This window comes from Oncorhynchus mykiss, chromosome 8, assembly GCF_013265735.2.
Source record: "Oncorhynchus mykiss isolate Arlee chromosome 8, USDA_OmykA_1.1, whole genome shotgun sequence".
In the NCBI taxonomy this organism is placed as follows: Eukaryota; Metazoa; Chordata; class Actinopteri; order Salmoniformes; family Salmonidae; genus Oncorhynchus; species Oncorhynchus mykiss.
The window spans coordinates 71,091,652-71,119,444 of record NC_048572.1 but is presented as its reverse complement, the minus strand read 5'-3'; the positions used below and the strand labels follow the sequence as shown (position 1 = coordinate 71,119,444).

Here is a 27,793-nt window from a genome sequence, read left to right as displayed (position 1 = left end):
AACAACCATAATAAATACAACTCATCAAACAAAAACAAACAATAACTAGAATTGTCTTATTACTGGCGATCTGGAGCACCTTTCCTTTGTATATGAATGTGTATATGAGTTTGGTCCCACTTATCAGTAAAAATGTTAGACCTCCCACTGTCTTTTGCAATCCATGATTTTAGTGTATAATAGTGTTGACAGTTATTTTGAAAGAATCCAATACTAGCATATTACTTTTCTGAGTTTTAAAAATGAAAACCTTTCCCAGCAAAATCAAGAGATTGTATATCGTGTTGCGTCTGTCCCTTAAAAGTCACCCATTATAAATGTTTGTGGAGAGATAACAAAATCGGGTAAAACAGGAAGTAACCCCACTTGTACATTTGACCAAAAGGGAGCCACTATGGGGCAATAACTGAAAATATTTAACAAATCCTCCACTTCCACACAACAAAATGTCACAAAGGCGATTCGTTGATGCCCTGTAGCTGTAACATATTTGTAGTTGCCAGAAATGTGTACAATATCTTCCACTGAAACATTTGGATTGTGGAGTGTGTTGTTTTCTAAATCAAACCAACAACTTGTTTCCAAGCGATGGGGGAGTATCAAACTGTTCTTCCCAGTAAAAGTGGATTTTGAGTGGGATGGCAACCAATTGGTTGTTTTCCAAATGAAAATGGTACATAATTATTTATTTTATCTCTAGTTAACCATCTGTGAGATTTAATGTGAGGTCTACAAACAAACAGTTTCTCCTTTCTTTCCCTTAACTTTTTCTACTATTTTGTTGGAATTTCTGCCAGTAAGTGATTGTAATTATGATTTGTACATATTGTATGTTCCCATACCTTGTGCACAGTGTTTCAAACCAAATACAATTCCCATTGCTATCAATGATATCGATCTAATTTGATTTGAAGCCACTTTATAATGACATCAAATGGCTGAAAGGCAAATGTAATACATTCAAATGTTCTCTCCCAGTTTGCCAAAAGTAGCAACACCTGTGCTTTTCATCTCTTGGGTCATCAGAGCAACAGAGTCTCTCACATCACCATCAATCCACAGCTGTCTGCACCACAGAACTGACTACATTAGTTTTCCCCAACTGTTTACAAACTAAAACTGGCCCATGAGGCACAATGACCCAGACCTGTAACTCATTTAGCAGAACCATACACCGAATCTGCAATACTACTGGCACGTTTTGCTTTACACTCAGATTGAAATTGTATAACAAACATTTTGTCACGTTCTGACCTTTATTTCCTTTGTTTTGTATTTATTTAGTATGGTCAGGGCGTGAGTTGGGTGGGCAGTCTATGTTTGTTTTTCTAGGTTTTGGGTATATCTATGTTTCGGCCTAGTATGGTTCTCAATCAGAGGCAGGTGTCAGTAGTTGTCTCTGATTGAGAATCATACTTAGGTAGCCTGGGTTTCACTGTGTATTTGTGGGTGATTGTTCCTGTCTCTGTGTTTTGCACCAAATAGGGCTGTTTTGGGTTTTCACGGTTCTTGTTTTGGTATTCAGTTGTTCATGTGTAAATTTACGTATTAAAAGAACCATGGACATTTACCACGCCGCATATTGGTCCTCTGATCCTTTTCGCCTCTCCTCTTCGGAAGAAGAGGAGGAAATCCCTTACAGAATCACCCACCACAACAGAACCAAGCGGCGTGGTAACGGGCAACAGCAAAAGCAGCAGCAGGAGAAGCAACAGAGGCAGCAGCAGCAGGAGCAGCAGCAGCAGTGGGAGAGGCTGCACTACTTGGAGAAATGGACTTGGGAGGAGATTCTAGACGGGAAAGGACCCTGGGCAGAGCCAGGGGAATATTGCCGCCCCAAAGCCGAGCTGGAGGCAGCAAAAGCAGAGAGGCGGCATTATGAGGAGCTAGCACGGCAGAGCGGATGGAAGCCCGAGAGTCAGCCCCAAATTTTTTTGGGGGGGGAGGCACACAGGAAGTGTGGCTAAGCCAGGTAGGAGACCTGCGCCAACTTCCTGTGCTCACCGGGGGGCGAGAGAGACCGGGCAGGCACCGTGTTATGCGGTGGCCCGCACGGTGTCCCCAGTGCGGGTGCATAGCCCGGTGCGGTACATTCCAGCTCCGCGTATCGGCCGGGCCAGAGTGAGCATTGAGCCAAGTGCCATGAAGGCTTACATGGCACCAGCCTTGCGCACGGTGTCCCCGGTTCGCCTGCATAGCCCAGTACGGGCTATTCCACCTCGCCGCACTGGCAGGGCGACCGGGAGCATTCAACCGGGTAAGGTTGGGCAGGCTCGGTGCTCAAGAGCTCCAGTGCGCCTGTACGGTCCGGTCTATCCGGTACCACCTCCACGCACCAGCCCTCCGGTGGCAGCCCCCCGCACCAGGCTGTCTCTCCGTCTCATCCCTACAGGTGCTCCCTCCTCTCCAGCGCAGCCGGAGTCTCCCGGCTGTTCGGTGCTGCCAGAGCTCCCGCCCCTCAGTCGAGAGGCGCAAGAGCCCCTCATTCCAGAGGCGCCAGAGCTCCTTAGTCCAGCGCTGCCAGAGCTTTCCTCTCCAGCGTTGCCGGTGCTTCCCGTCTGCCCAGCGCCATCTGAGCTACCCGTCTCTCCAGCGTTGCCGGAGCCTCCCGTCTGCCCAACGCCGCCTGAGCCGCCCGTCTACCCAGCGCCGCCTGAGCCGCCCGTCTGCCCAGCGCCGCCTGAGTCGCCCGTCTGCCCAGCGCCGCCTGAGCCGCCCGTCTGCCCAGCGCCGCCTGAGCCGCCCGTCTGCCCAGCGCCGCCTGAGCCGCCCGTCTGCCCAGCGCCGCCTGAGCCGCCCGTCTGCCCAGCGCCGCCTGAGCCGCCCGTCTGCCCAGCGCCGCCTGAGCCGCCCGTCTGCCCAGCGCCGCCTGAGGCGCCGCCGCCGGAGTCCGCACCTTTGGGGGGAGGTACTGTCACGTTCTGACCTTTATTTCCTTTGTTTTGTATTTATTTAGTATGGTCAGGGCGTGAGTTGGGTGGGCAGTCTATGTTTGTTTTTCTAGGTTTTGGGTATTTCTATGTTTCGGCCTAGTATGGTTCTCAATCAGAGGCAGGTGTCAGTAGTTGTCTCTGATTGAGAATCATACTTAGGTAGCCTGGGTTTCACTGTGTGTTTGTGGGTGATTGTTCCTGTCTCTGTGTTTTGCACCAGACAGGGCTGTTTTTGGTTTTCCACATTTATTGTTTTGTAGTGTTCGTGTTTATCGATTTTTATTAAACATGAATCAATACAACCACGCTGCGTTTTGGTCCGCCTCTACTTCACCACAGGAAAACCCTCACAAATTTTGCACAACCTTCACAACTAAAATCTCTTGTGTGCAAATGAAAAGCAACACTGTTCAACAAGCTAAGCTCAATTACCAACTGATCAAGACCAAGAACAAGGGCGATGGTGGTGGACCATGTGGTCAACCATGGATTGACCTTGAGAGAGGCTGGACAGAGAGTGCAGCCCAATCTGAACCACTTCACCGTAGCATCCATCATTCGGACATGCCTAAATGAGAATAGGTCCTATGTCTGTAGTACATACTGTACCTATCTACTACTTTTACTAGTTGACAGTAGTACAACATAAAGCACAGTAAAGACTGTAGATTCCAATACATACTGTATGGGGAAACTGTGTCATGTATTACTGTTATGTATGAAATTGGGAGCTATACTACTTTGTCACATGTTTATCTTGTATACTGTATAACTGTAGTGTTTACTGTACTGTAAGCTATTTTGGTTTTATTGAACTGAAAGACAACCACAAAGTGGTGGTAGAACGTGTCTATTTTCAGACGAACAGGAGACTGCCATTGTACAAATGGTAGTTGAAAATTCTGCCATAAAACTGCAGGAAATCAAACAACAGATGATTGAAAATCCTGCCATCTTCCATAACATCAGAGTGAGCTTATCAACCTTAAACACCATCACCGGATGAAGCAAATGCCCAGCGCCGCCTGAGCCACCCGTCTGCCCAGCGCCGCCTGAGCCACCCGTCTGCCCAGCGCCGCCTGAGCCACCCGTCTGCCCAGCGCCGCCTGAGCCACCCGTCTGCCCAGCGCCACCTGAGCCACCTGTCAGAAAATCACAATGTGATCACAATGTGATTTTCTGGATTTTTGTTTAAGATTTCGTTTCTCACAGTTGAAGTGTACCTATGACAAAAATTACAGACTTCTACATGCTTTATAAGTAGGAAACCCTGCAAAATCGGCAGTGTATCATATACTTGTTTTCCCCACTGTATGTACAGTTGAAGTCAGAAGTTTACATACACTTAGGTTGGAGTCATTAAAACTTGTTTTTCAACCATTCCACAAATTTCTTGTTAACAAATTATAGTTTTGGGAAGTCGGTTAGGACATCTACTTTGTGCATGACACAAGTCATTTTTCCAACAATTGTTGTATCACAATTCCAGTGGGTCAGAAGTTTTCATACATTAAGTTGACTGTGCCTTTAAACACCTTGGAAAATTCCAGAAAATGATGTCATGGCTTTAGAAGCTTCTGATAGGGTAATTGACATAATTTGAGTCAATTGGAGGTGTACCTGTGGATGTATTTCAAGGCCTACTTTCAAACTCAGTGCCTCTTTGCTTGACATCATGGGAAAATCAAAAGAAATCAGCCAAGACCTCAGAAAATACTACAAGTCTGGTTTATCCTTGGGAGAAATGTCCAAATGCTTTAAGGTACCACGTTCATCTGTACAAACAATCGTACGCAAGTATAAACACCATGGGACCACGCAGCCATCATACCGCTCAGGAAGGAGACGCATTCTGTCTCCTAGAGATGAATGTACTTTGGTGCAAAAAGTGCAAATCAATCCCAGAACAACAGCAAAGGACCTTGTGAAGATGCTGGAGGAAATAGGTACAAAAGTATCTATATCCACAGTAAAACGAGTCCTATATCGACATAACCTGAAAGGCCGCTCAGCAAGGAAGAAGTCACTGCTCCAAAACCGCCATAAAAAAGCCAGACTACGGTTTGCAACTGCACATGGGGACAAAGATCATACTTTTTGGAGAAATGTCCTCTGGTCTGATGAAACAAAAATAGAACTGTTTGGCCATAATGACCATCGTTATGTTTGGAGGAAAAAGTGGGAGACTTGCAATCCGAAGAACACCATCCCAACCGTGAAGCACGGGGGTGGCAGCATCATGTTGTGCGGGTGCCTTGCTGCAGGAGGGACTGGTGCACTTCACAAAATCGATGGAATCATAAGGCGGAAAATGATGTGGATATATTGAAGCAAAATCTCAAGACATCAGTCAGGAAGTTAAAGCTTGGTCGCAAATGGGTCTTCCAAATGGACAATGACCCCAAGCATACTTCCAAAGTTGTGGCAAAATGGCTTAAGGACAACAACGTCAAGGTATTGGAGTGGCCATCACAAAGCCCTTACCTCAATCCCATATAAAATTTGTGGGCAGAACTGAAAAAGAGTGTGGGAGCAAAGACAACTACAAACCTGACTCGGTTACACCAGCTCTGTCAGGAGGAATGGGCCAAAATTCACCCAATTTATTGTGGGAAGCTTGTGGATGGCTACCTGAAATGTTTGACCCAAGATAAACAATTTAAAGGCAATGCTACCAAACACTAATTGAGTATATGTAAACTTCTGACCCACTGGGAATGTGATGAAATAAATAAAAGCTGAAATAAATCATTTTCTATTATTATTCTGACATTTCACATTCTTAAAACAACTTGGTGATCCTAACTGACCTAAGACAGGACATTTTTACTAGGATTAAATGTCAGGAATTGTGAAAAACTGAGTTTAAATGTATTTGGCTAAGGTGTATGTAAACTTCTGACTTCAACTGTAAATAACACAAGGAATAAATACATAATGAGTAACGATAACTAACTTTAATAGCTATATACACAGGGTACCAGTCCCGAGTCGATGTGCAGGGGTACAAGGTAATAGAGGTAGATACGTACAGTATATATAGGTAGGGGTAAAGTGACTAGGCAGCAGGACATATAATAAACAGCAGCAGTGTATGTGATGAGTCAAGATTTAATGCAAAAAGTATCAATGCAGCTAGTCCGGGTAGCTATTTGGTTAACTATATAGCAGTCTTTTGGCTTGGATGTAGAAGCTGTTCAGGGTCCTGCTAGTTCCAGACTTGGTACCCCGGCACCGCGTGCCATGCAGTAGCAGAGAGAACAGTCTATGACTTGGGTGACTGGAGTCTTTGACAATTTTTTGAGCCTCTGACACCACCTGGTATAGAGGTCCTGGATGTCAGGGAGCTTGCTTCGCCCCAGTGATGTACTAGGCTATACGCACTTGCGGTCAGTTGCCATACCAAGAGGTGATGCAGACAGTCAAGATTCTCTCAATGGTGAAGCTGTATAACTTTTTCAGAATCTGAGGGCCCAAATCAAATATTTTCTGCCTCCTGAGGGGGAAGAGATGTTGTTGTGCCTTCTTCACAACTGTGTTGGTGTGTGTGGACCATGGTAATTCCTTAATGATGTGGACACCAAAGACCTTGAAGCTCTCAACCCACTCCACTACAGCCCTGTCGATGTGGATGGGGGCGGGCTCACCCCTCTGTTTCCTGTAGTCCACAATCAGCTCCTTTGTTTTGCTGATGTTGAGGGAGAGGTTGTTGTCCTGGCACCACATTGCCAGGTCACTGACCTCCTCCCTATAAGCCGTCTCATCGTTGTCGGTGATCAACCATACCACCGTCGTGTTGTCAGCGATCTTAATGGTGTTGGAGTCGTGGGCGGACACACAGTCTTGTGTAAACAGGGAGTACAGGAGGGGACTAAGCATGCACCCGAGGGGCCACGTTGTTGAGGGTCAGCATGGCAGGTGTTTTGTTTCCTACCCTCATCACCTGGAGGCGGCCCGTCAGGAAGTCCGTCAGAGTGCTACGGGGCGACAGTCATTTAGACAGGTTCTCCAGGAAAGACTGTGAACCCGAATCCAGTGACATGCCTGCCATATTTAAAGATGACTATTTTGAAATTCTGTATTTTTTTATGCATGCTAATGCTGCATGGATGTCTGCTTTCAAGTATAATGTGTAGGCAGGCAGGTAGCCTAGCGGTAAAAAGTGTTGGGCCAGTAACCAAAAGGTTGCTGGTTTGAATCCCTGAGCCGAATAGGTGAAAAAAAATATGTTGATGTGCCCTTGAGCAAGGCATGTAACCCTAATTGCTCCTGTAAGTTGCTCTTTAGAGCACCTGCTAAAATTACATAAAATTTTAAATATGTATTGGAGGTGGAGAGTTAGCAATCTCTACATACAATGCCATATGTGTTTTGTCGTTGGATTATCAAGTTGGTGGGGTAGATAATTAATTAAAGGTCCCCAGTTTATGTGGAGCCTCTCTCTACCACACCCCTTCACATGTTGCAGCAAAACACAGCCATTAATTTTTCTTCTCCCAGAATGCACCTTGCTGTGCAGTGACGACGAAGACAACAACAAAACACAGCTGCAGAGTAGGGTGTTAGCTTGCTAGCTAACGTTACTTGAAATAAACCTTAAGTCTTGTTACATAACCCTGGGCAAAAAAAGATACCCGTAACAAACCATGCAAATGTGTAGTTACATAGCAATATGAATCGATCGTAAAAACTAAGATTGAGTCAGACTAGCTAATCATTCCACACAGCTAGCTATATTGTCGGCTAGCTTTCTAAATCCAGCTAGCTTGTAACGTCAGCTAACTCGATGCCGTTAAAGCTAAACCAAGCTAGCCAGCTAAGTTAGCGTGCTACCGGTAGCTCGCCAAGGCGGAGGAGGAGATGGGATTAAACAAAAAAGGTAAGAGTTTGTCTTATTGTTAGACATGTCAGTCATGTAACATTTATATAAATAGGAGAGGGCACTTTGCGGACCCATTCACTGTCATGGTTGTAAACTTGCAGAAATATAACGCTAGTTAGTTAGCCAACGTTAGCTAAACTAGCTAACAGTAGGTAGTGGTTAGGCAACGTCTGCCAACGCTAAGTTGCTGAGAAGCATCAGAGGAAAGGAATTTAAGACATTTATTAGTTAGTTCATTAACCAAATAGCTATATCGATGTAAACTTGTCTTTAGTTCGTACTTTTCTTTGCCTTTTATTTTGTCCAACCTTGACTTCAAGATAGCTGGCTAGCGTTAGCTACTAACGTTAATGGTCTATTACGCAGGCATAGCGAGTTAACGTTAAAGCTTGCTAGCCACCGCCGACGGTGTCAAGGCTTCGTATTTGATCGGCGGAGAGCCATACGGGCATGTTTCACATGTAGACAAATCATTTAGTTATCCCCGATGGTGCGTGCCATGTTAGCTAGTTTGCTAACGTACACAGTGTGTTCGCTAGCTCGGGGCGTATTTCAAATGTTTTTACGTGTCTGTTGTGTTTGGCTGATCAAACCTCTAATTTAGTTGGCAGCTAGCCATATTGCTTGTTGTTTCTAGACCAGTTTCAATGTGAGACAGGCGTCCTCAGTCTTGTTTACAATGTAGTTCGCCGACGTTAGCTTTTGCTTGCTAGCTAGTAGCCACCATGACTCAGCCTGTAGCTAACCCCCCCCTGACTGCCTATTTAGTGAGTGTCTAATTGTAAATTTCGCCTGATAATAATTTTGCTGGACAATGAACGTTTGCCCAACTAGGAAAGTAGCCGCGTCTATTCATTTTGGAACTAGCCAGATGCTGTCAAATTGAATTAAACATTATTTAGTTGAGTTCAAGCAACTACTGAATTAGTTTAGGTTAGAAGCTCCACCTGTGTGGCTGCTTTTTAGTTATCTTCTCAATAAAGCCCAAGGGACAATATACCAGGCTAAGGGCTGTTCTTAAACACGAAACAACGCGGAGTGCCTGGACACAGCCCTTAGCGATGGTATTTTGACCATATATCACAAACACCTGAGGTGCCTTATTGTTATTATAAACTGGTTACCAACGTAGTTAGACCAGTAAATATAAATGTTTTCTCATATACCACAACTGTCAGCCAATCATTCAGGTCTCGAACCATCCAGTTTGTAATTATATTTTTGGGATTAGTTTTCTTCCCTGTACAGGACCACTGTCTCAAAGAAAATTAGCTAGAGATTGTGGTTTATGTGTCAATAAATCTCTTTGGTAGACTTGAATGAATTGTCTAAAATTTAAGGTAGCTTCCAGTAGTATGAATAGTAAACAGTATAGAAAATCACAACCAAAAGTAAATACCTAGCTACTAATACCTTTTTTTATCTTCACAGGATGGTGTTGAATGACTAAATGATCAAGATAAAAGAGTGTGAAGATCGCTGGAGGATTCAACATGAAGTTGTATGTATTCCAGGTCAACAATGGAAGCACTCTGACATTTGACACAGAACTTGCTGTCCAAACGTAAGACCCATTTATTTAATCTTTCAGATGATCCTTATCCATTTTCTACTAGTCTCTATGGAAAATGTAATTTGTGCGGAAATTAAAACATTCTCTGAACCTGTCTTCTTGCAGAGTGTTGGACCTCAAACATGCCATCCAGGTCAAGTACAAGATTGCAACCCAGCATCAAGTCCTGGTTGTGAATGGAGGGGAGTGTATGGTTGCAGAGAGGCGTGTCTGCAGCTACAGTGCTGGCACGGTAAATTTGCATCATTTGGAATGATTGTGTGTTTTTGGAGGTGATTGTGTGTTTTTGGTGTGGATTGTGTTGCAGAAAGGAGATGGTTTTGACTTGATTGATGGCAGTTTTCTGTGAAAGACGGGGGGGAAAAAAGGATGTCATAATTCCAGATGTGCAAAGTTGACACATTGATTTTGTTTCCCAGGACACCAACCCCATATTCCTGTTCAACAAAGAGATGATTTTGTGTGACCGGGCTCCGACTATCCCGAAAACCACCTTCTCTATTGAGAATGAGATGGAGCTCAAGGTGGAGGAGTCACTAATGATGCCAGCAGTCTTTCACACCGTTGCCTCGCGAACACAACTTGCTGTGGTAAATGTTTTGTTGCTTTCTGGTCTAGTTACTACTTTCTCAAAATAAGCCATCAATATCGCTCTACCTTGCTTTACCATACTCAATATTAAAATAAGGGTATTTTATTTTTTATTCAACCTATATTTAACTAGGCAAGTCAGTTAAGAACAAATTCTTATTTACAATGACGGCCTACCAAAAGGCAAAAGGCCTCCTGCGGGGACGGGAGCTGCGGGGACTTGTCACATCATGACAAGAGAGACAACACAATGCTACATAAAGAGAGACCTAAGGCAACAACATAGCAAGGCAGCAACACAACATGGTAGCAGCACAAAACGTGGTACAAACATTATTGGGCACAGACAACAGCACAAAGGGCAAGAAGGTAGAGACAACAATACATCATGTGAAGCAGCCACAACTGTCAGTAAGCGTGTCCATGATTGAGTCTTTGAATGAAGAGATTACGATAAAACAGTCCAGTTTGAGAGTGTGTTTGCAGCTCGTTCTAGTCACTAACTGCAGCGAACTGAATAGAGGAGCGATCATGGATGTGTGTGCTTTGGGGACCTTTAACAGAATGTGACTGGCAGAACGGGTGTTGTATGTGGAGGATGAGGGCTGCAGTAGGTATCTCAGATAGGGGGGAGTGAGGCCTAAGAGGGTTTTGTAAATAAGCATCAACCAGTGGTTCTTGCGATGGGTATACAGAAATTACCCCTTTACAGAGGAGTATAGAATGCAGTGATGTGTCCTTTAAGGAGCATTGGTGGTGTCAGAGGAAGGCCCTAAAAATTGTCAACGACCCCAGCCACCCCAGTCAGACTGTTCTCTCTACTATCGCATGGCAAGCGGTACCGGAGTACCAAGTCTAGGACAAAAAGGCTTCTCAACAGTTTTTACCCCCGAGCCATAAGACTCCTGAACAGGTAATCAAATGGCTACCCGGACTATTTGCATTGTGTGCCCCCCCCCCCCCCCCCCCCCCCCAACCCCTCTTTTTACTCTGCTGCTACTCTCTGTTTATCATATATGCATAGTCACTTTAACTATACATTCATGTACATACTACCTCAATTGGGCCGACCAACCAGTGCTCCCACACATTGGCTAACCGGGCTATCTGCCTTGTGTCCCGCCCACCACCCGCCAATCCCCTCTTTCACGCTACTGCTACTCTCTGTTCATCATATATGCATAGCCACTTTAACCATATCTACATGTACATACTACCTCAATCAGCCTGACTAACCGGTGTCTGTACGTAGCCTCGCTACTTTTATAGCCTCACTACTGTATATAGCCTGTCTTTTACTGTTGTTTTATTTCTTTACCTACCTGTTGTTCACCTAATACATTTGTTGCACTATTGGTTAGAGCCAGTAAGTAAGCACATGACAAATAAACTTTGATTTGGTGGCAAATCTGATGGCTGTATGGTGAAGAACATGTAGCCGCTCGAGTGCAACCTTTCCTGCGATCTGTAAATTATGTCTCCGTAATCTAGCATGGGTAGGATGGTCATCTGAATCATGGTTAGTTTGGCAGCTGGGGTGAAAGAGGAGCGATTACAATAGAGGAAACCAAGTCTAGATTTAACTTTAGCCTGCCGCTTTGAAATGTGCTGAGAGAAGGGCAGTGTAGCTAATCAAGTGTATGATTGTTTTGGCATTTTTTGTGTGATCAAACTTCTGACTACCTTTTTATTATGCTTCTCTAGGAAATGTTTGAAGTTGCCAAGAAACTTTGCTCTTTCTGCGAACGCCTGGTTCATGATGAACACCTCCAACACCAAGGCTGGGCTGCCATCATGGCCAACCTGGATGACTGCACGCTGTCCTATCAGAAGCTACTGTGGAAATTTGACACGGCATACATGAATTATCAACAAGACTTTGAGGATATCAAATTGAAACTGACAAAGTAAGTGACTCCCTGCATACATTTTAAAGGGGGTGAATAATGCAATTTGGATGTGTTGGCCTGCTGTGATACTTCAGTCAATAGGTTCAATTTCAATTAATTATTCAGGTTAAATGAATGTATCTCACAGATAAAGGGCTGTATCAGGTTATAGTTCTCTGTGTGTGGCATACCACATCAACTAATTATGTTCATTACGTTTGAGTAATTTAGCAGACACTCTTATCCAGACTGACTTACTGTACTAAGTGCATACATTTTCATATTATAATTTTTTTCTTTCAAACTGGTCCTCGTGGGAATCAAACCCACAACTCTGGTGTTGCAAGGGCCATGCTCTACCAACTGAGACACACTCTTTCTCTGTCTCTCTCGGTCGGTCTGTCTGTGTCTGTCTCTCGGTCTGTCTGTGTCTGTTTGTCTGTCTCTCTCGGTCTGTCTGTGTCTGTCTCTCGGTCTGTCTGTGTCTGCTTGTCTGTCTGTCTCTCGGTCTGTCTGTCTCTCGGTCTGTCTGTCTCTCGGTCTATCTGTCTCTCGGGCTGTCTGTCTCTCTCGCTCTCGGTCTGTCTGTCTCGCACTCGGCCTGTCTGTGTCTGTCTGTCTCTCGGTCTGTCTGTCTCTCGGTCTGGTCTGTCTGTCTCTCGGTCTGGTCTGTCTCTCGGTCTGGTCTGTCTCTCGGTCTGGTCTGTCTGTCTCTCGGTCTGGTCTGTCTGTCTCTCGGTCTGTCTGTCTCTCGGTCTGGTCTGTCTGTCTCTCGGTCTGGTCTGTCTGTCTCTCGGTCTGGTCTGTCTGTCTCTCGGTCTGGTCTGTCTGTCTCTCGGTCTGGTCTGTCTGTCTCTCGGTCTGGTCTGTCTGTCTCTCGGTCTGGTCTGTCTGTCTCTCGGTCGGGTCTGTCTGTCTCTCGGTCGGGTCTGTCTGTCTCTCGGTCGGGTCTGTCTGTCTCTCGGTCTGTCTCTCTCGCTCTCGCCCGGTCTGTCTCTCTCTCTCTCGCCCGGTCTGTCTCTCTCGCTTTCTCTCGCCCGGTCTGTCTGTCTCTCTCGCTCTCTCTCGCCCGGTCTGTCTCTCTCGCTCTCTCTCGCCCGGTCTGTCTCTCTCGCTCTCTCTCGCCCGGTCTGTCTCTCTCGCTCTCTCTCGCCCGGTCTGTCTCTCTCGCTCTCTCTCGCCCGGTCTGTCTCTCTCGCTCTCTCTCGCCCGGTCTGTCTCTCTCTCGGCCGGTCTGTCTGTCTCTCTCGCTCTCGGCCGGTCTGTCTGTCTCGCTCTCTCTCGGCCTCTCTCTCGCTCTCTCTCGGCCTGTCTGTCTCTCTCTCTCGCTCTCGGCCTGTCTGTCTCTCTCTCTCGCTCTCGGCCTGTCTGTCTCTCTCTCTCGCTCTCGGCCTGTCTGTCTCTCTCTCTCGCTCTCGGCCTGTCTGTCTGTGTCTGTCTCGCTCTCGGCCTGTCTGTCTGTCTCTCTCGCTCTCTCTGTCTCTCTCTCGCGCTCTCTCTGTCTCTCTCTCGCGTTCTCTTGGTCTCTCTCTCGCTCTCGGTCTGTCTCTCGCTATCGGTCTGTCTCTGTCTGTCTCTCTCTCTCGCGCTCGGCCTGTCTCTCTCTCGCGGTCTGTCTGTCTCGCTCTCGGTCTGTCTCTCTCTTGCTCTCGGTCTGTCTCGCTCTGTCTCGCTCTCGCTCTCTGTCGGTCTATCTCTCTCACTCTCTGTCGGTCTATCTCTCTCGCTCTCTGTCGGTCTATCTCTCTCGCTCTCTGTCGGTCTATCTCTCTCGCTCTCTGTCGGTCTATCTCTCTCGCTCTCTCTCGGTCTGTCTGCCTCTCTCTCGGTCTGTCTGTGTGTGTGTGTGTGTGTGTGTGTGTGTGTGTGTGTCTGTGTGTGTGTGTGTGTGTCCTCCCCCTGCCACACTTGCATTAATTAATCTGTAGCCAAAGATGTAAATCTAAATTATATGGTTGTGAACTGAGATTTGGCATGTCCTTTTCTAGACTGGGGACAGCAGTCTCAGTCATGGCCAAGATCCCCCTACTGGAGTGTCTGACCCGCCACAGCTACAGGGAATGTCTAGAGAAGTCCTGCTCCACTCCTGCCAAGGACTCCGATGAGACCGAGGAGGAGAAGTCTACTGACTCTGTGCTCTGCCCCACCCCCACCGAAACACAAAGGAGCTCCACCAAGTTACCTATGTCAGTCTGTGCTCCGGGGGCGGGGGGCTCACCCGACACCGCCCAAGCCCAGGAAGGCAGTGAGATGACTGACAGTAGTGGGCTGAGGGCAGCTCTTCAGGAGGCAGATTCTCCAGAGAGGGCCAATCCCCCGTCCTTCAACGTCACACTGCTGGACTGGATCAACGTTCAAGACCGGCCCAATGATGTGGAATCAGTTGTGAGGAAATGCTTTGACTCCATCAATAGGGTGAGTCACTGTTGTTGTTTGTGTCTGTATGTTGTCTTTACTTTGCCTGTCTGTATTTGTGTATGTGTGACTGAATAGGCCTCTCAGTGGCCTTGCCATGACTCCACAGTGTAATTCTGTATCAACACGAGTCCACAGTCTGTTATGAGAGTTTATTCAGAAACAGTTCGGATGGAGCCACAGCATCCTTTCTATTTCAGCTCGACCCACGGATCATTCAACCATTCTTGTCGGAATGTCGAGACACGATAGCCAAACTGGATAATCAGAACATGAAAGCCATCAAAGGTCTTGAAGACAGGTTATACGCTCTAGACCAAATGATAGCAAGCTGTAACAAGTTGGTGAATGAACAGAAGGAACTTGCTCAGGTAAGCAAAATAAATATTATCTAAATTATGTTATTGTACCAAATGCCAATAGTGAATAAAACACTGAATAGAAATGTGCCTAATCATTCAAATGACCACTTGATAAAATGATTTACGGTATATTGCAATCAAGCTTTTAGTTGAAAATGTGTACATGAAATCTAACTAAACTCCCCTATTAATCAATCTATTGGCTGTTAGGGATTTCTGGCCAATCAGAAGCGTGCTGAGAACCTGAAGGATACGTCCGTGCTGCCTGACCTGTGTCTTAGTCACGCCAACCAGCTGATGATCATGCTGACCAACCACCGGAAGCTGCTGGACATCAAACAGAAGTGCACCACTGCCAAACAGGAACTGGCGAACAACCTACAAGTTCGACTCAAGTAAGACATCTGTTCATCTGTGTCATGTTTTATTAACATCTTCTTGAAATGAACCGAATTGCTCTACTGATTCCAGATGTGTAACTGGTCGAATACAGTCATTGAAAGCACGAAACGAACTAAGATAACACTGTAGAAATAATGCTAACTTAGCCAAGCTAAAGCACCCTGGCCACTGTGAATGTAGATGGTGCTGCTATGTGATGCTGCACGCGGATCAGGACGGAGAGAAGCTGCAGGCCTTGCTGAGGCTGCTGACAGAGCTGATGGAGAGGGTCCGGGTGGTGGACGCCCTCAGCACCGTGCCTCAGATGTACTGCCTGGCCGTGGTGGAGGTGGTCCGCCGGAAGATCTTCATAGGTCACTACAGAGAGGTCAGAGCACAGGACCATCATGTGACCACTTCTCAAAACCCAATCCCAACCCACATCTCCCCTCAGTTCCAACTTGCAGACCTGAAACAACCCTCAACCTCCAGCTGGGCCTACAGATATGCGGTGAAACTCAAATTGGAGGGGAAATGTTGTAAGTTCTGCTCTTCTGTTCTTCTCTCTCTCCTCAGTGGGCCTGTGCTCTCGTGAAGGATGGAAAACGTCTCTATGAGACTGAGAAGTATAAAAGGGAAACGTTTGGCAAGTTGTTCAGTAAGTTCCTTTATTTAAAAAAAAAATCCCATTTGATGATATTTAACGAGTGTCCCCTCTGAAATTAACATACGTTCATTCCTACCAACAGCTGAGCTGACATAAAGCTCTGTGATCCTCTTTGCAGGGAAATCTTTTCTCAGAAATCGCTTGTTTAGAGGACTTGACTCATGGCCCCCCACTTCATTTTGTGTAAGTAGTCAGTCAATTGCGTTTTTTTTAAACATCTATTTAATTCCCAAAATATTGTAATCTAATCAATTTTTCTTGTTTTTGTTGTTTATCCCTCTTTTATCGTGTAGACGCGAAAGCCCAGAAAGTTTGACTTTGAGCTTCCAGATATTTCCCTTGGTGACCTGCAGTACTTAAAGACCTGTTGTCCTACAGAGGTGCAGCCTTTCCTCAGGTAGGCCGTGGTTTCTCTCGTGCATCGTGAAGCAATAACCAGGCATGCCTGCCTTACGTTTTACTAACTTGTGAACTGTATTATCTGTTGCAATATGCAGTGCAATAACCCACTATGCAGTGCAATAACCCACTATGCAGTGCAATAACCCACTATGCAGTGCAATAACCCACTATGCAGTGCAATAACCCAATATGCAGTGCAATAACCCAATATGCAGTGCAATAACCCAATATGCAGTGCAATAAACCTGGTACTTTTCCCCAGGCTTCCAACACTGTGTGACTTTGAGCCTTTGCACCAGCACGTGGAGATGCTTCAACAGTTGGTGCTAGCTACTCAAGCTGCCAGTGTGGACGAGATGTCTCGAACTATCACTGACTTACTGAGCGAACAAAGGGTAATCACAATCTACAATGGAATATGCACTGGAAATAATCCCAAAGCACAGAGATCACTGTCCCTTAATTGCATATTCTTCACTCACTCCCCTTCTCATTTCTGTTCCTCCAGGTGTCGTGCAGCCAGAGTGCTCAGAGATCCACGGCAGCGGTGACCCCGTTAACCACGCGGTCCAACAGCACCCCGGGGACCACCTTTACCTCCTCCATGACCCCATCCTCTCTCAGTCTCCCGGGCCCACTCTGCCAGCCCCTCCCTGGCCACGGCCCCACCACGCTGGAGGACCTGTCCCCAGACAGCATCGACGCCCAAACCTTTGACTTTGAGACCATTGGCCACCCCAACATGGACCCTGTCCTGCAGCAGGCCGGTTCCCTGGACCTAGACTCCCTGGCTGAGAGCCCCGAGTCAGACTTCATGTCGGCGGTCAACGAGTTTGTGATCGAAAACTCGCCCACCCCCATCAGCGACCCCACCAGCCCAGGGATGATGGTGGAGTCGCTGTACTCTTCGGTCATCAACGCCATCGACAGCAAGCGCATGCATGACACCACCACTTTAGAGAGGGAGAACTCCAAGATGGCCGCGCTAAAGCTGAGCATGGAGAAGTACCGCACTGCTGCCGAGGAGTCCCAGACCAACCTGCGGAGCGTCAAGGATGACCTGTACCGCCACAGAGACCTGCTGCTGAAGGAGCAGCGAGACTTTGGCTTCGCCCTGAAGACCATGACCATTGAGGTGCGCAACATGGTGGACACCATCCGTAAGAGAGAGGAGGAGGAGCACCAGGCCAAGCTCCTCTCCCTGCAGCAGGACCACGAGAATCAGCTTCAGGCCCTGATGGAAGAGAACCAGGTCAACAAGAACATTGTGAAAGACGTGCAGCGGACCATGCTGGAACTGGAGGGGCTGCTGGAGCACAAGAAGAAGGAGCTCACCCAGCTGGAGGTCGAGAGAGAGGACTGGGCCGAGGCACAGAACGGACACACTCAAAAGGCCAGGGTCCTGGAGCAGAAGATCAGCGATCAGGCCCAAGAGGTGCAGACCCTGGCTGCCTCCAGAGACTCCCTGGCCAGCCAGCTGGAGACACTGCACATTGAGATCGAGCGCGGCCAGCAGAAGATCCGCCAGGAGCTGGAGGGGGCCCAGCAGTCCCACCTGCAGGAGCTGGAGGAGAGGATGAGGCATCAGCACCAGGCCCAGCTAGATACCCTGGCCCGGGAGAACCAGGAGGCCCTGGAGCATCTGGCCACAGAGAACAGGGCCAAGCTGAGCGAGGTCACTGACCTGCACACCGCCACCCTGACAGAGAGGGACTGCCAGCTGAGGGACCTGGAGGCCCGGGTCATTGAGCTGGCTGACCTGCGCTGCAAGCTGGAGGTGGAGCTGGCCCTTAAGGAGTCTGAGACAGAGGAGGTGAGGCTGCTGTACGAGGAGGCCAAGCAGGGGCAGCAGGAGGCCAATGTGGGGAAGGCCACCGTGGAGGCTGAGACCCAGTCCCTCAGCGATCAGCTAGCCAAGGTTAACAGGCAGCTGCAAGCCAAGAACGAGGAGTACGAGACCGACCTGGCTGAGCTGAGGAGGCTGATGGAGAAGGACCAGTGTATCTCTGAGTTGGTGGACAGGCACGAAGAGGAGAGGAACCAACTCCACAGAGAGCTGACCGCCCTGCAGCAGCAGACCCTGGACGCCGAGAAGAGCCGCATTGAGCAGCTGCAGAACCTCCAGCGAGACCTCGACTTGCAGACAGTGGCACTGTGCGAAGATAAGGAGAAGCAGCGGGGGAGTTCTGAGGAACAGGAACAACACTTAAGGACTGTTATCTGCGATTTGCAGGTGGAGAACGACCTGCTCGCCAAAAGAATAGAGCAGGACACACAAACAGCCCAGGAACGTTTGGAGAAAGAGAAGGCCTTGAAGGCTGCTGTACCAGATGACCTTAAAGACTTAAAGCAACAGAAGGTGGAGATGGAGAAAAGACTGTCAGACAAAATTAGACAACTTGAATGTGACCTTCAGGAAAGACAATCCTCTGAAAGGTAAGAGCTGATGAATGCCCCACTGCTCTCTACTTGCATTAAACAGTGATTTGGTATAAACATGTCATTCACCTTGTAATGAAGAAGGTAACTATTTATACAGATCATTATTAGCTGTAACATTAGCTTCTCCATGTGATATACTGTATCTAATATAGCAAACATTTGAGTGAATCCCACCCAGACTTCAGTCTGTGTTGACTTCAGTGAGCTGTAGTTTACGCTGAAAATAGCACTTTTGTAATGTGGCATAGCTGCATTTTGGGTTGTGGTACCGCTAAGTGCAATGTTTTCATCATGAAAAAAGGGCCTGTGTTAAATGCTAGGGGAAACCAGCGCTTGTACAGTATACTGTTTCAAGCATGCATGTGGTTGGATGTTTTTGACATACCTGTTGCCAAAGGGATTAATGTGAGTTTAAATTGTGAGGAGTTAGTATTTATTTTGACCTGGTGTGTGTGTGTCTCTGCCTGTGTCTCTGTTTGCCTGCCTGCCTGTGTCTCTGCCTGCCTGCCCGTGTCTCTGTCTGCCTGCCTGCCTGTGTCTCTGTCTGCCTGCCTGCCTGTGTCTTTGTCTGCCTGCCTGCCTGTGTCTCTGTCTGCCTGCCTGCCTGTGTCTCTGTCTGCCTGCCTGCCTGTGTCTGTCTGCCTGCCTGCCTGCCTGCCTGTATCACTGTCTGCCTGCCTGCCTGTGTCTTTGTCTGCTTGCCTGTGTCTCTGTCTGCCTGTCTGCCCGCGTCTCTCTGTCTGCCCGCCTCTCTGTCTGCCCGCGTCTCTCTGTCTGCCCGCCTCTGTCTGCCCGCCTCTCTGTCTGCCCGCGTCTCTGTCTGCCCGCGTCTCTGTCTGCCCCGCGTCTCTCTGTCTGCCCGCGTCTCTCTGTCTGCCCGCGTCTCTCTGTCTGCCCGCGTCTCTCTGTCTGCCTGCCTGCTACTTGTGTCTGTCCGTCTGCTTCTTGTGTCTGTCCGCCTGCTACTTGTGTCTGTCCGCCTGCTACTTGTGTCTGTCCGCCTGCTACTTGTGTCTGTCCGCCTGCTACTTGTGTCTGTCCGCCTGCTACTTGTGTCTGTCCGCCTGCTACTTGTGTCTGTGTCTGTCTGCCTCCTACTTGTGTCTGTGTCTGTCTGCCTGTTACTTGTGTCTGTGTGTGTCCCTCAGAGAGGCAGGGTTGTCGGAGGTACAGGCAGAGGGTCGGGGGTCTGATGCAGGGGCTCCTCTCTCCCTGGACTCTGCATTGCAGGAGCATCTGCAGCAGGAGACAGCCTCGCTGCACACCCAGCTGGAGCTCCTGGAGAGGAGGAAGAACGAGGAGATGCAGAACCTCAAGACCTCCCTCATTGCAGAACAACAGGTCAGTGTTAGGCTAGTCCTCCCCAGATCTTCAGAAGATTCCTCTGTCAATATTGATCAGCACCAAATCTAGGAGCAGCACCTATCTAGATACACTACAATTTAAATCATATACTCTGTCGTTTGTCTGCCTAAAAGGTTTAGCTTTTATCTAATTGTTAGCCAAATGTTTCCGTTTTTTAGGGTTTGTCTCCAATTAGCTTTCCACTAAGTAGGTCTAATTGTGATCCACTGGCAACTGCAAACAAACTGACTACTAGTGACCAATATCTAAAATTCTTCAAATACTCCATTACATCACTACTACTAAGTCTTAGTCGCCCCTTAATGAAGCAGGTCTGTGGGGCAGTATGTGTGTATTATAATTAGAGCACAGTGTTCTCATGTTGTCTTGCTTGCTGGGGAGCAGTCCAAATGGGAATATGATACTGGCCACTGTGTGACCCTCTTGGTGTAACGTGGTTAAGCCTTAACCATATTGTTGGGAGTAAAAAGCCGTTAGAACAAGTTAGAAACATTGGTGAGAACACATTCTGCCCCACAAATATATATTTTTGTACTATTTCTATAAATTATTATTATAATTATCGGCTTGGTAAAGCCTAAGGTCCTCCTAGCTAGCCTAAGGTCCTCCTAGCTAGCCTAAGGTCCTCCTAGCTAGCCTAAGGTCCTCCTAGCTAGCCTAAGGTCCTCCTAGCTAGCCTAAGGTCCTCCTAGCTAGCCTAAGGTCCTCCTAGCTAGCCTAAGGTCCTCCTAGCTAGCCTAAGGTCCTCCTAGCTAGCCTAAGGTCCTCCTAGCTAGCCTAAGGTCTTATGCTAAAGTGAGCAGGCTTGATTGTGGTCTATTGTTCTGAGCCATGACTCAACCCTCAGTTGACTCACTGAGCCTGTCACCTGTCTGGTAGTTCTTTGTCCTCTGTGACTGCCTCACTGTGTGTTAACTTACCTCCCAGACAATGCAGTAGCAGCATCTGAAAGCCTAATTTCCCCCTCCTCCCTCCCCAGACTAACTTCAACACTGTGCTGACGAGAGAGAAGCTGAAAAAGGAACAGATCATCAATGATCTGACAGAGAAGCTGCGGAAGGTTACCCAGCAACAGGAGAAGGACAAAGGTACAGGACAGACAATGATTTCTGCCTTCTGAAAACTTAATGTGCTGGATATACTGAAACTAGATTGCATTTTCTATGCTGTTATTGGTTTGTGGTTTGTTCAACCCTTGAATATGTTGGTTGATTGTATTGAAAGTCAGTCTGGCTGCAGTCCATTCATCCTGATATGTTCACTGTGTGTCTCCAGGTCTAATAGAGACACTGTCTGAAGACCGAGCCATCGTCATGCAGGAGAAGAAGCAGTTGGAGGAGGACCTGAACCGGCTGCGCAGCACCGCCCTGGTGTCCTCGGCCTACTACAGCCCTAACCTCTTAGCTCTGGAGCCCACTGGAGCCGGGCCTGGACCTGGGCATTGTCCTGGTCCTGGGACTGAAGTTGAGTTTGGGGCTGGAGCCTGCTACTCGGAGCCCTTCCTTGACACCGACAGACCTGCCTCTGTGGCCGCCATCAGAGAGGACGACAAGGTGGACTCAGCTGTGGAGGCCAGTATGGTGACCGTACAGTAAGCATCTCCCAAACATAAATAGTCCAATAAACAGTGACTCATAATAACCCCGAACATCGCAATGAATCTGTCATTTTATAGAAATAAGTTAAGCTTTGACATATCTACTTGTCAAAATATTTGTCTAATGGTATTTGGTTGAACTGAGGACAGTGGCGGCCTTTGAAAGGCATTAGACCAATTTGTGAATAGACGTTGTAAGCTGTCAAAGAATAATGTTGAAGATAGTAGTAGCATGTCAGTTTTAATGTGTAAAAGATTAAGAAGGATGTTGAAAGTACTTGCTTGAGATTGCCAGACAAGGATGGACAATGTGAGGACAAATAAGACAGAACAAGGGAGGCTAGGATTGGAAAATGTAAGTTATTAATTTATTTTTTACTTTTAACTACAATCAAGCAGGCTAGTAATCATTATTACCCCAGAGAAGGTCACTCTAAATTAATATTTATGTTTGTTGAATCTTCATATTTCAGAGTAAGAATTTGTTGTCACCACAGTGATCTGATTATTCGTCCGTTGTTTCCTTATCAGCGATAACATCCTGATGATGTCCGAGGAGAAACAGCGGATACTGTTACTTGAGAGGGTGAGTAGACACCTGTATGACATAAATCTTCTAAATGGAACCGGAGGAAGTTGGGCTCATTGAATGAGGAATTACAATACTAACAGGATCTAAACTCAGCAATAAAAATAAATGTTCTCTCACTGTCAACTGTGTTTATTTTCAGCAAACTTAACGTGTGTAAATATTTGTATGAACTTAAGATTCAACAACTGAGACATAAACTGAGCAAGTTCCACAGACATGTGACTAACAGAAATTGAATAATTTGTCCCTGAACAAAGGGGGGGGGGGTCAAAATCAAAAGTAACAATCTGAATCTGGTGTGGCCACCAGATGCATTAAGTACTGCAGTGCATCTCCTCCTCATGGACTGCACCAGATTTGGCAGTTCTTGCTGTGAGATGTTACCCCACTCTTCCACCAAGGCACCTGCAAGTTCCCAGACATTTCTGGGGCGAAAGGCCCCAGCCCTCACCCTCCGATCCAACAGGTCCCCGATGTGCTCAATGGGATTGAGATCTGGGCTCTTGGCTGGCCATGGCAGAACACTGACATTCCTGTCTTGCAGGAAATCACGCACAGAACGAGCAGTATGGCTGGTGGCATTGTCGTGCTGGAGGGTCATGTCAGGATGAGCCTGCAGGAAGGGTACTACATGAGGGAGGAGGATGTCTTCCCTGTAACACACAGCATTGAGATTGCCTGCAATGACAACAAGCTCAGTCCAATGATGCTGTGACACACCGCTCCAGACCATAACGGACCCTCCACCTCCAAATCCGAACATCACCCCTGGTGAGACTAAACCGCGACTCGTCAGTGAAGAGCACTTTTTGCCAGTCCTGCCTGGTACAGCAACGGTGGGTTTGTGCGCATAGGTGTCTGGGAAGGACCTGCCTTACAACAGGCCTACAAGCCCTCAATCCAGCCTCTCTCAGCCTATTGTGGACAGTTTAAGCACTGAGGAGGGATTGTGCGTTTCTGGTGTAACTCGGGCAGTTGTTGCCATCCTGTACCTGTCCCACAGGTGTGATGTTCGGATGTACCGATCCTGTGCAGGTGTTGTTACACGTGCTCTGCCACTGCGAGGACGATCAGCTGTCCGTCCTGTCTCCCTGTAGCGCTGTCTTTGGCGTCTCACAGTACAGACATTGCAATTTATTGCCCTGGCCACATCTGCATGCCTCCTTGCTGTATTCCTCGGGCACGTTCACACAGATGAGCAGGGACCCTGGGCATATTTCTTTTGGTGTTTTTCAGAGTCAGTAGAAAGGTCTCTTTAGTGTCCGAAGTTTTCATAACTGTGACCTTAATTGCCTACTGTCTGTAAGCTGTTAGTGTCTTAACGACCGTTCCATAGGTGCATGTTCATTAATTGTTTATGGTTCATTGAACAAGCATGGGAAACAGTGTTTAAACCCTTTACAATGACGATCTGTGAAGTTATTTGGATTTTTATCATTTTTTTTTGTCCTTTCAGACTTTACATATGAAGGAAGAGGAAAACAAGCGCCTCAGTCAAAGACTGGTAGGTTTGATTCAATTTGATGACTGATTTAGAAAATGTGGAAATGTTGCCATTAATATAATGTTTAACTGTTCTAGGGCAAAAAAACAACCAGATATTGCAATTTCTTGATACATACATTTTTCACATGGTTTCCATGTGTGTAGTTGTCCCCCACGATGAAATCGGGGAGGGGACTGTGCATCTGTCTCGGTACGTTTTGTACGTTAGTCACACGCGATATGTCAGACAACACCGGACCGATTTTGATTAAACTTGGGTGAATGATGCGTTTTGCCGTAGACATTCCTATAGGAATCAACTGAAATTCTAAACATTCAGCATCCGTATATCCTGTACCGTTTGAGCTTGAATTGTCACTAATTGGCACTGCATCATTTGTGGGGGATAGCATGTTTACTATCGCCTTGCTACTTATGGATATACACTCATTGGCCAGTTTGTTGGGTACACCCATATTGTACTGTGTCGGACCCCCCTTTGCCTCCAGAACAGCCTGAATTCTTCAGGGCATGGGAACATTGCTCAATTGATATCAAGGGACCTAACCTGTGCCAGGAAAGCATTCCCCACATCATTACACTACTGCCACCAGCCTGGATCATTGACAACAGGATGGATGGGGCCATGGACTCATGCTGCTTAGGCCAAATCCTGACTGCCATCAGCATCACGCAACAGGAACTGGGATTCTGTTTTTCATTTCTTCAATTGTCCAGTGTTGGTGTTAGTGTGCCACTGGAGCTGCTTCTTTTTGTTTTTAGCTGATAGGAGTGGAACCCAGTATGGTCGTCTGCTGGAATTGCCCGTCCTTTTGAAAGGACTGACGAGTTGTGCGTTCCAAGATGCTGTTCTGCACACCACTGTTGTACGGCGCCGTTATTTGCCCATTTTTGACCCGCCTATTAGCTTACACGATTTTTGCCAATCTCCTTCGACCTCTCGTCAACGAGCTGTTTTCTCCCACAGGACTGCTGCTGCGTGGATGTTTTTTGGTAGTCGCACCATTCTCTGTAAACCCTAGACACTGTTGTGCGTGAAAAACCCAGTAGGCCGGCAATTTCTGAGATACTGGAACACGAGCACCTGCCACTGACGATCATACCATGCTCAAAAGTTGCTTAGGTCACTTGTTTTGCCCCATCTAATGTTCACTCGAGCAGTAACTGAATGCCTCTCCGCCTGTCTGCCTGTGTTATATAGCAAGCCACGGCCACGTGACTCACTGTCTGTTGGAGCTAACCATTTTTATGAATGGTGTGGAGTACCTAATAAACTGTATTAGTGTATATCCCATTTTAATTCATTTAGCTTAGACGCAGGTATTGTCAGTGTACCCCAGTCTATTTTACCCCAGCACCACTAGATGGCAGTAGCATCAAAGCTTATGTCCCTGTCCAGCAGACCTAGGAGATTTCTGAGCCCGAACAGTAACTTCCTTCATCAAAAGGAAAATCAATGCAGTCCTTCAGGCATTTAAACATATTGCACCACTATTGCACACATACCTAAAAAAAAAATAGCATAAAAATAAGTGCCAAAACGTATATGTTCCAGCAAATACATTTCACGCCATACGGTGGTGGTATTGACAGCTGCCATGCAAAGATCAGTCAGACTAGGAAAGCATCCATGACCAGCAGTGTCAAGAAGATCATACTCACTCATAACAACCATTACCTTTCTCTCTTTGTAGATGTCTCAAAGCATGTCCTCGGTGTCGTCACGGCATTCAGAGAAAATCGCCATCAGAGAGTAAGCTTATAAGATTGCCACATAAGTGCTGATGTGTAGAGTGTGTAGATACAGTGCTTGTACATTTTCTCCTTTGTAAAAAAATTCTCCAGCAAATCTCTGTTTTTCAGCAGTATGAAGATCAAAGCTTTTTTATTTGTGTTTTTTATTTCATTTTTGTCTCTTAATATCTGGTTCATCCTTTTGTTGTATCTAGCCCCATTTTGTGTCAAGGTTGACCTCTGTCCTTTTCAGTTTCCAGGTTGGTGACTTGGTTCTGATCATCCTAGATGAAAGGCATGACAACTATGTACTGTTCACCGTGGGTCCCACCCTGTACTTCCTCCACTCCGAGTCCCTCACGGCCCTGGACCTCAAACCAGGTCAGACAATCATCATAGCCTACACTTAAAAAACAATATGTAGCTAAGTTATTATAGAATATTTACTTACTAAGTTATAATATACAAAGTTATATACAATTTTAACTTTTGTTGCGTAGAGACAAAGTTGCATACAATATAAAATATACAATTATACAAAGTTATTGTATAAAAGAAGATATGTTTTGTAGAACAAGTTGTGCAAAACAAGCATTTATCTCCTCTTTACAAACTCTAACTATTGGTGAATTGATTAACTTGGACAACTGAATTGGCGTAACCTATGTCAAAATGTTTGTGTGTATTGATTGTATTGGTTTTATTCTGTCAATCACTGACAGATCCTATGTTTACTTCAGCATCAGGAGCCTCAAGACGGCCGTGGGTTCTTGGAAAAGTGATGGAGAAGGAATATTGCCAGGCGAAAAAGGTAATTAGTATATAGGTAATGAATTGTAATAGTCATTTAATAGTCCAGTAGTATAGCACAGTAGCTTTTCTTAATATAGATTGTCATTAAAGAAGGTAAAATGATAATTATAATAGTAAATTAATAACCGACTAAAATAATCAACAATCAAATGGCGACGTTTTAAGAACATCTATGTGGTGACTGTTTCCTTTAGGCTCAAAACCGGTTCAAAGTTCCTTTGGGCACCAAGTTCTACAGGGTGAAAGCTGTTTCATGGAACAAGAAAGTATAATATAGCCAAGTTATGCTAAAATGTATGTTTATATTGAATAAAGTTTTAAATAGACTCTCACATCATACATAATTCATAAATACATCTCTTATCAACTTGAACATGGAAAAAAAAAAAGATAATAATCATGCTGTTATTTGGGCTTTCAGTTCAACACCCCATCAACCCTCTCTCTTTTTAATCCAGAAGATTTGTTATTGTGGACCAAACATTATTTCTTTATTAGGGCATGGCCCTAAACACTGGCAGAAAGCCTTTAATACCTGTGTGTAAATTGAACAAAACGTATTTGGATGTTTATATATTTAGTTATCATTCATTATCAGCATTTGTCCTCTTTGTGGAAAATACTGTATCATTACCAACAACAAATGAAAATATACATTTATTATAAATGTTTATGAAGGAATGTTCATGGCATGCATATTGATATATTTTCTTTGATTGCACTTATCCAGTTAAATGTCGTAGTTGGAAGTGTAGTCAATGCTGTTTGTTACTCACAGCGCAGTATGGCCCTGTGTTAATACTGACATGTACATTTTAGCCGACTGGTGAAAGCGGTCGTCATTACAATCCTTGAAAACGCACTTTCAAAAAAACAACGCTTTTTGTTGATTCAAAAGGGAAGGAATTGTGCTGTCAAATAAAATAAATACATAAAAATGAACTACAACAGCTCAACTTCCCGCTATCATAGAATATTGATATGTAGAATGGAATACTTTGCTTGTGACCGTGTTTCATTACTGGATGACATTGTACATTACCCATCATTCAAATTACACAAGTAACAATAAATGACTGTATTGTAAAAGAGTTTGGAGTTTTGAAACAATAAAAGATTGACCCCAAAAAACTATACTGCACTGTTTTTTTCTATACATAACTAAAATACTCACCCGTAAGAGCATTGGTGGTTTACAAAATATTTACACACAAAATATAGACATAAAGACATGACAGATAGACAATGTTTTAAAAAGATGCAATACATAACATTTCCATGATGAGCAACATCTCAAAGTGCAACATTAGAGAGATTTTCATATATCGAATATACCTCTGACGGCACATGAGGATTGCAGTGGAAGATCATTTATAGAAATCATATCACTGAGCTGATCCTGCCTTTGGAATGCTCATAAGGACATAGGAAGGAAAATGCTACTTCTGTAGTGAAAGGATGAGCAACGCATTCATTACACTCAGTGACAACCTGCCTGTTTTAAAACCTGGTTTGTTGGCTCTTCAGGAAATATAGTAGGCCAATATTAATGCTCACTATCTAAGGACATTTAATTAGAATATTTTCATTGTACAACAACAAAATCATTGATAAGAGACCAAAGAAAAAGGCTCTTTATTGCTATGGAT

General features: G+C 45.9%; 1 protein-coding gene across 3 annotated transcripts; it reads left to right on the top strand.

Annotated features, from left to right (window-relative positions):
- The first annotated feature begins 7,420 nt into the window (after positions 1-7,420).
- Positions 7,421-27,278, top strand: LOC110530974 (RB1-inducible coiled-coil protein 1). 3 transcript variants are annotated; one of them, XM_036986115.1, is made up of 24 exons: positions 7,421-7,812; positions 9,247-9,379; positions 9,494-9,620; positions 9,808-9,978; positions 11,684-11,886; positions 13,857-14,283; positions 14,484-14,654; positions 14,856-15,040; positions 15,228-15,414; positions 15,603-15,684; positions 15,812-15,876; positions 15,987-16,090; positions 16,358-16,490; positions 16,604-18,531; positions 19,686-19,878; positions 20,882-20,990; positions 21,178-21,493; positions 22,031-22,085; positions 23,548-23,595; positions 25,292-25,350; positions 25,585-25,712; positions 26,054-26,142; positions 26,339-26,438; positions 26,566-27,278. In XM_036986115.1, the coding sequence occupies exons 2-23, from the start codon at positions 9,309-9,311 to the stop codon at positions 26,414-26,416; spliced, it is 4,929 nt and encodes a 1,642-aa protein (XP_036842010.1). In that variant the 5' UTR covers positions 7,421-7,812; positions 9,247-9,308; the 3' UTR covers positions 26,417-26,438; positions 26,566-27,278. The 3 variants fall into 3 exon arrangements, with proteins under 3 accessions (XP_036842010.1, XP_036842011.1, XP_036842009.1); XM_036986116.1 differs by having other exon boundaries at positions 7,422-7,812; positions 26,072-26,142; positions 26,339-27,278; XM_036986114.1 differs by having other exon boundaries at positions 7,422-7,812; positions 26,339-27,278.
- Positions 27,279-27,793: the final 515 nt, after the last annotated feature.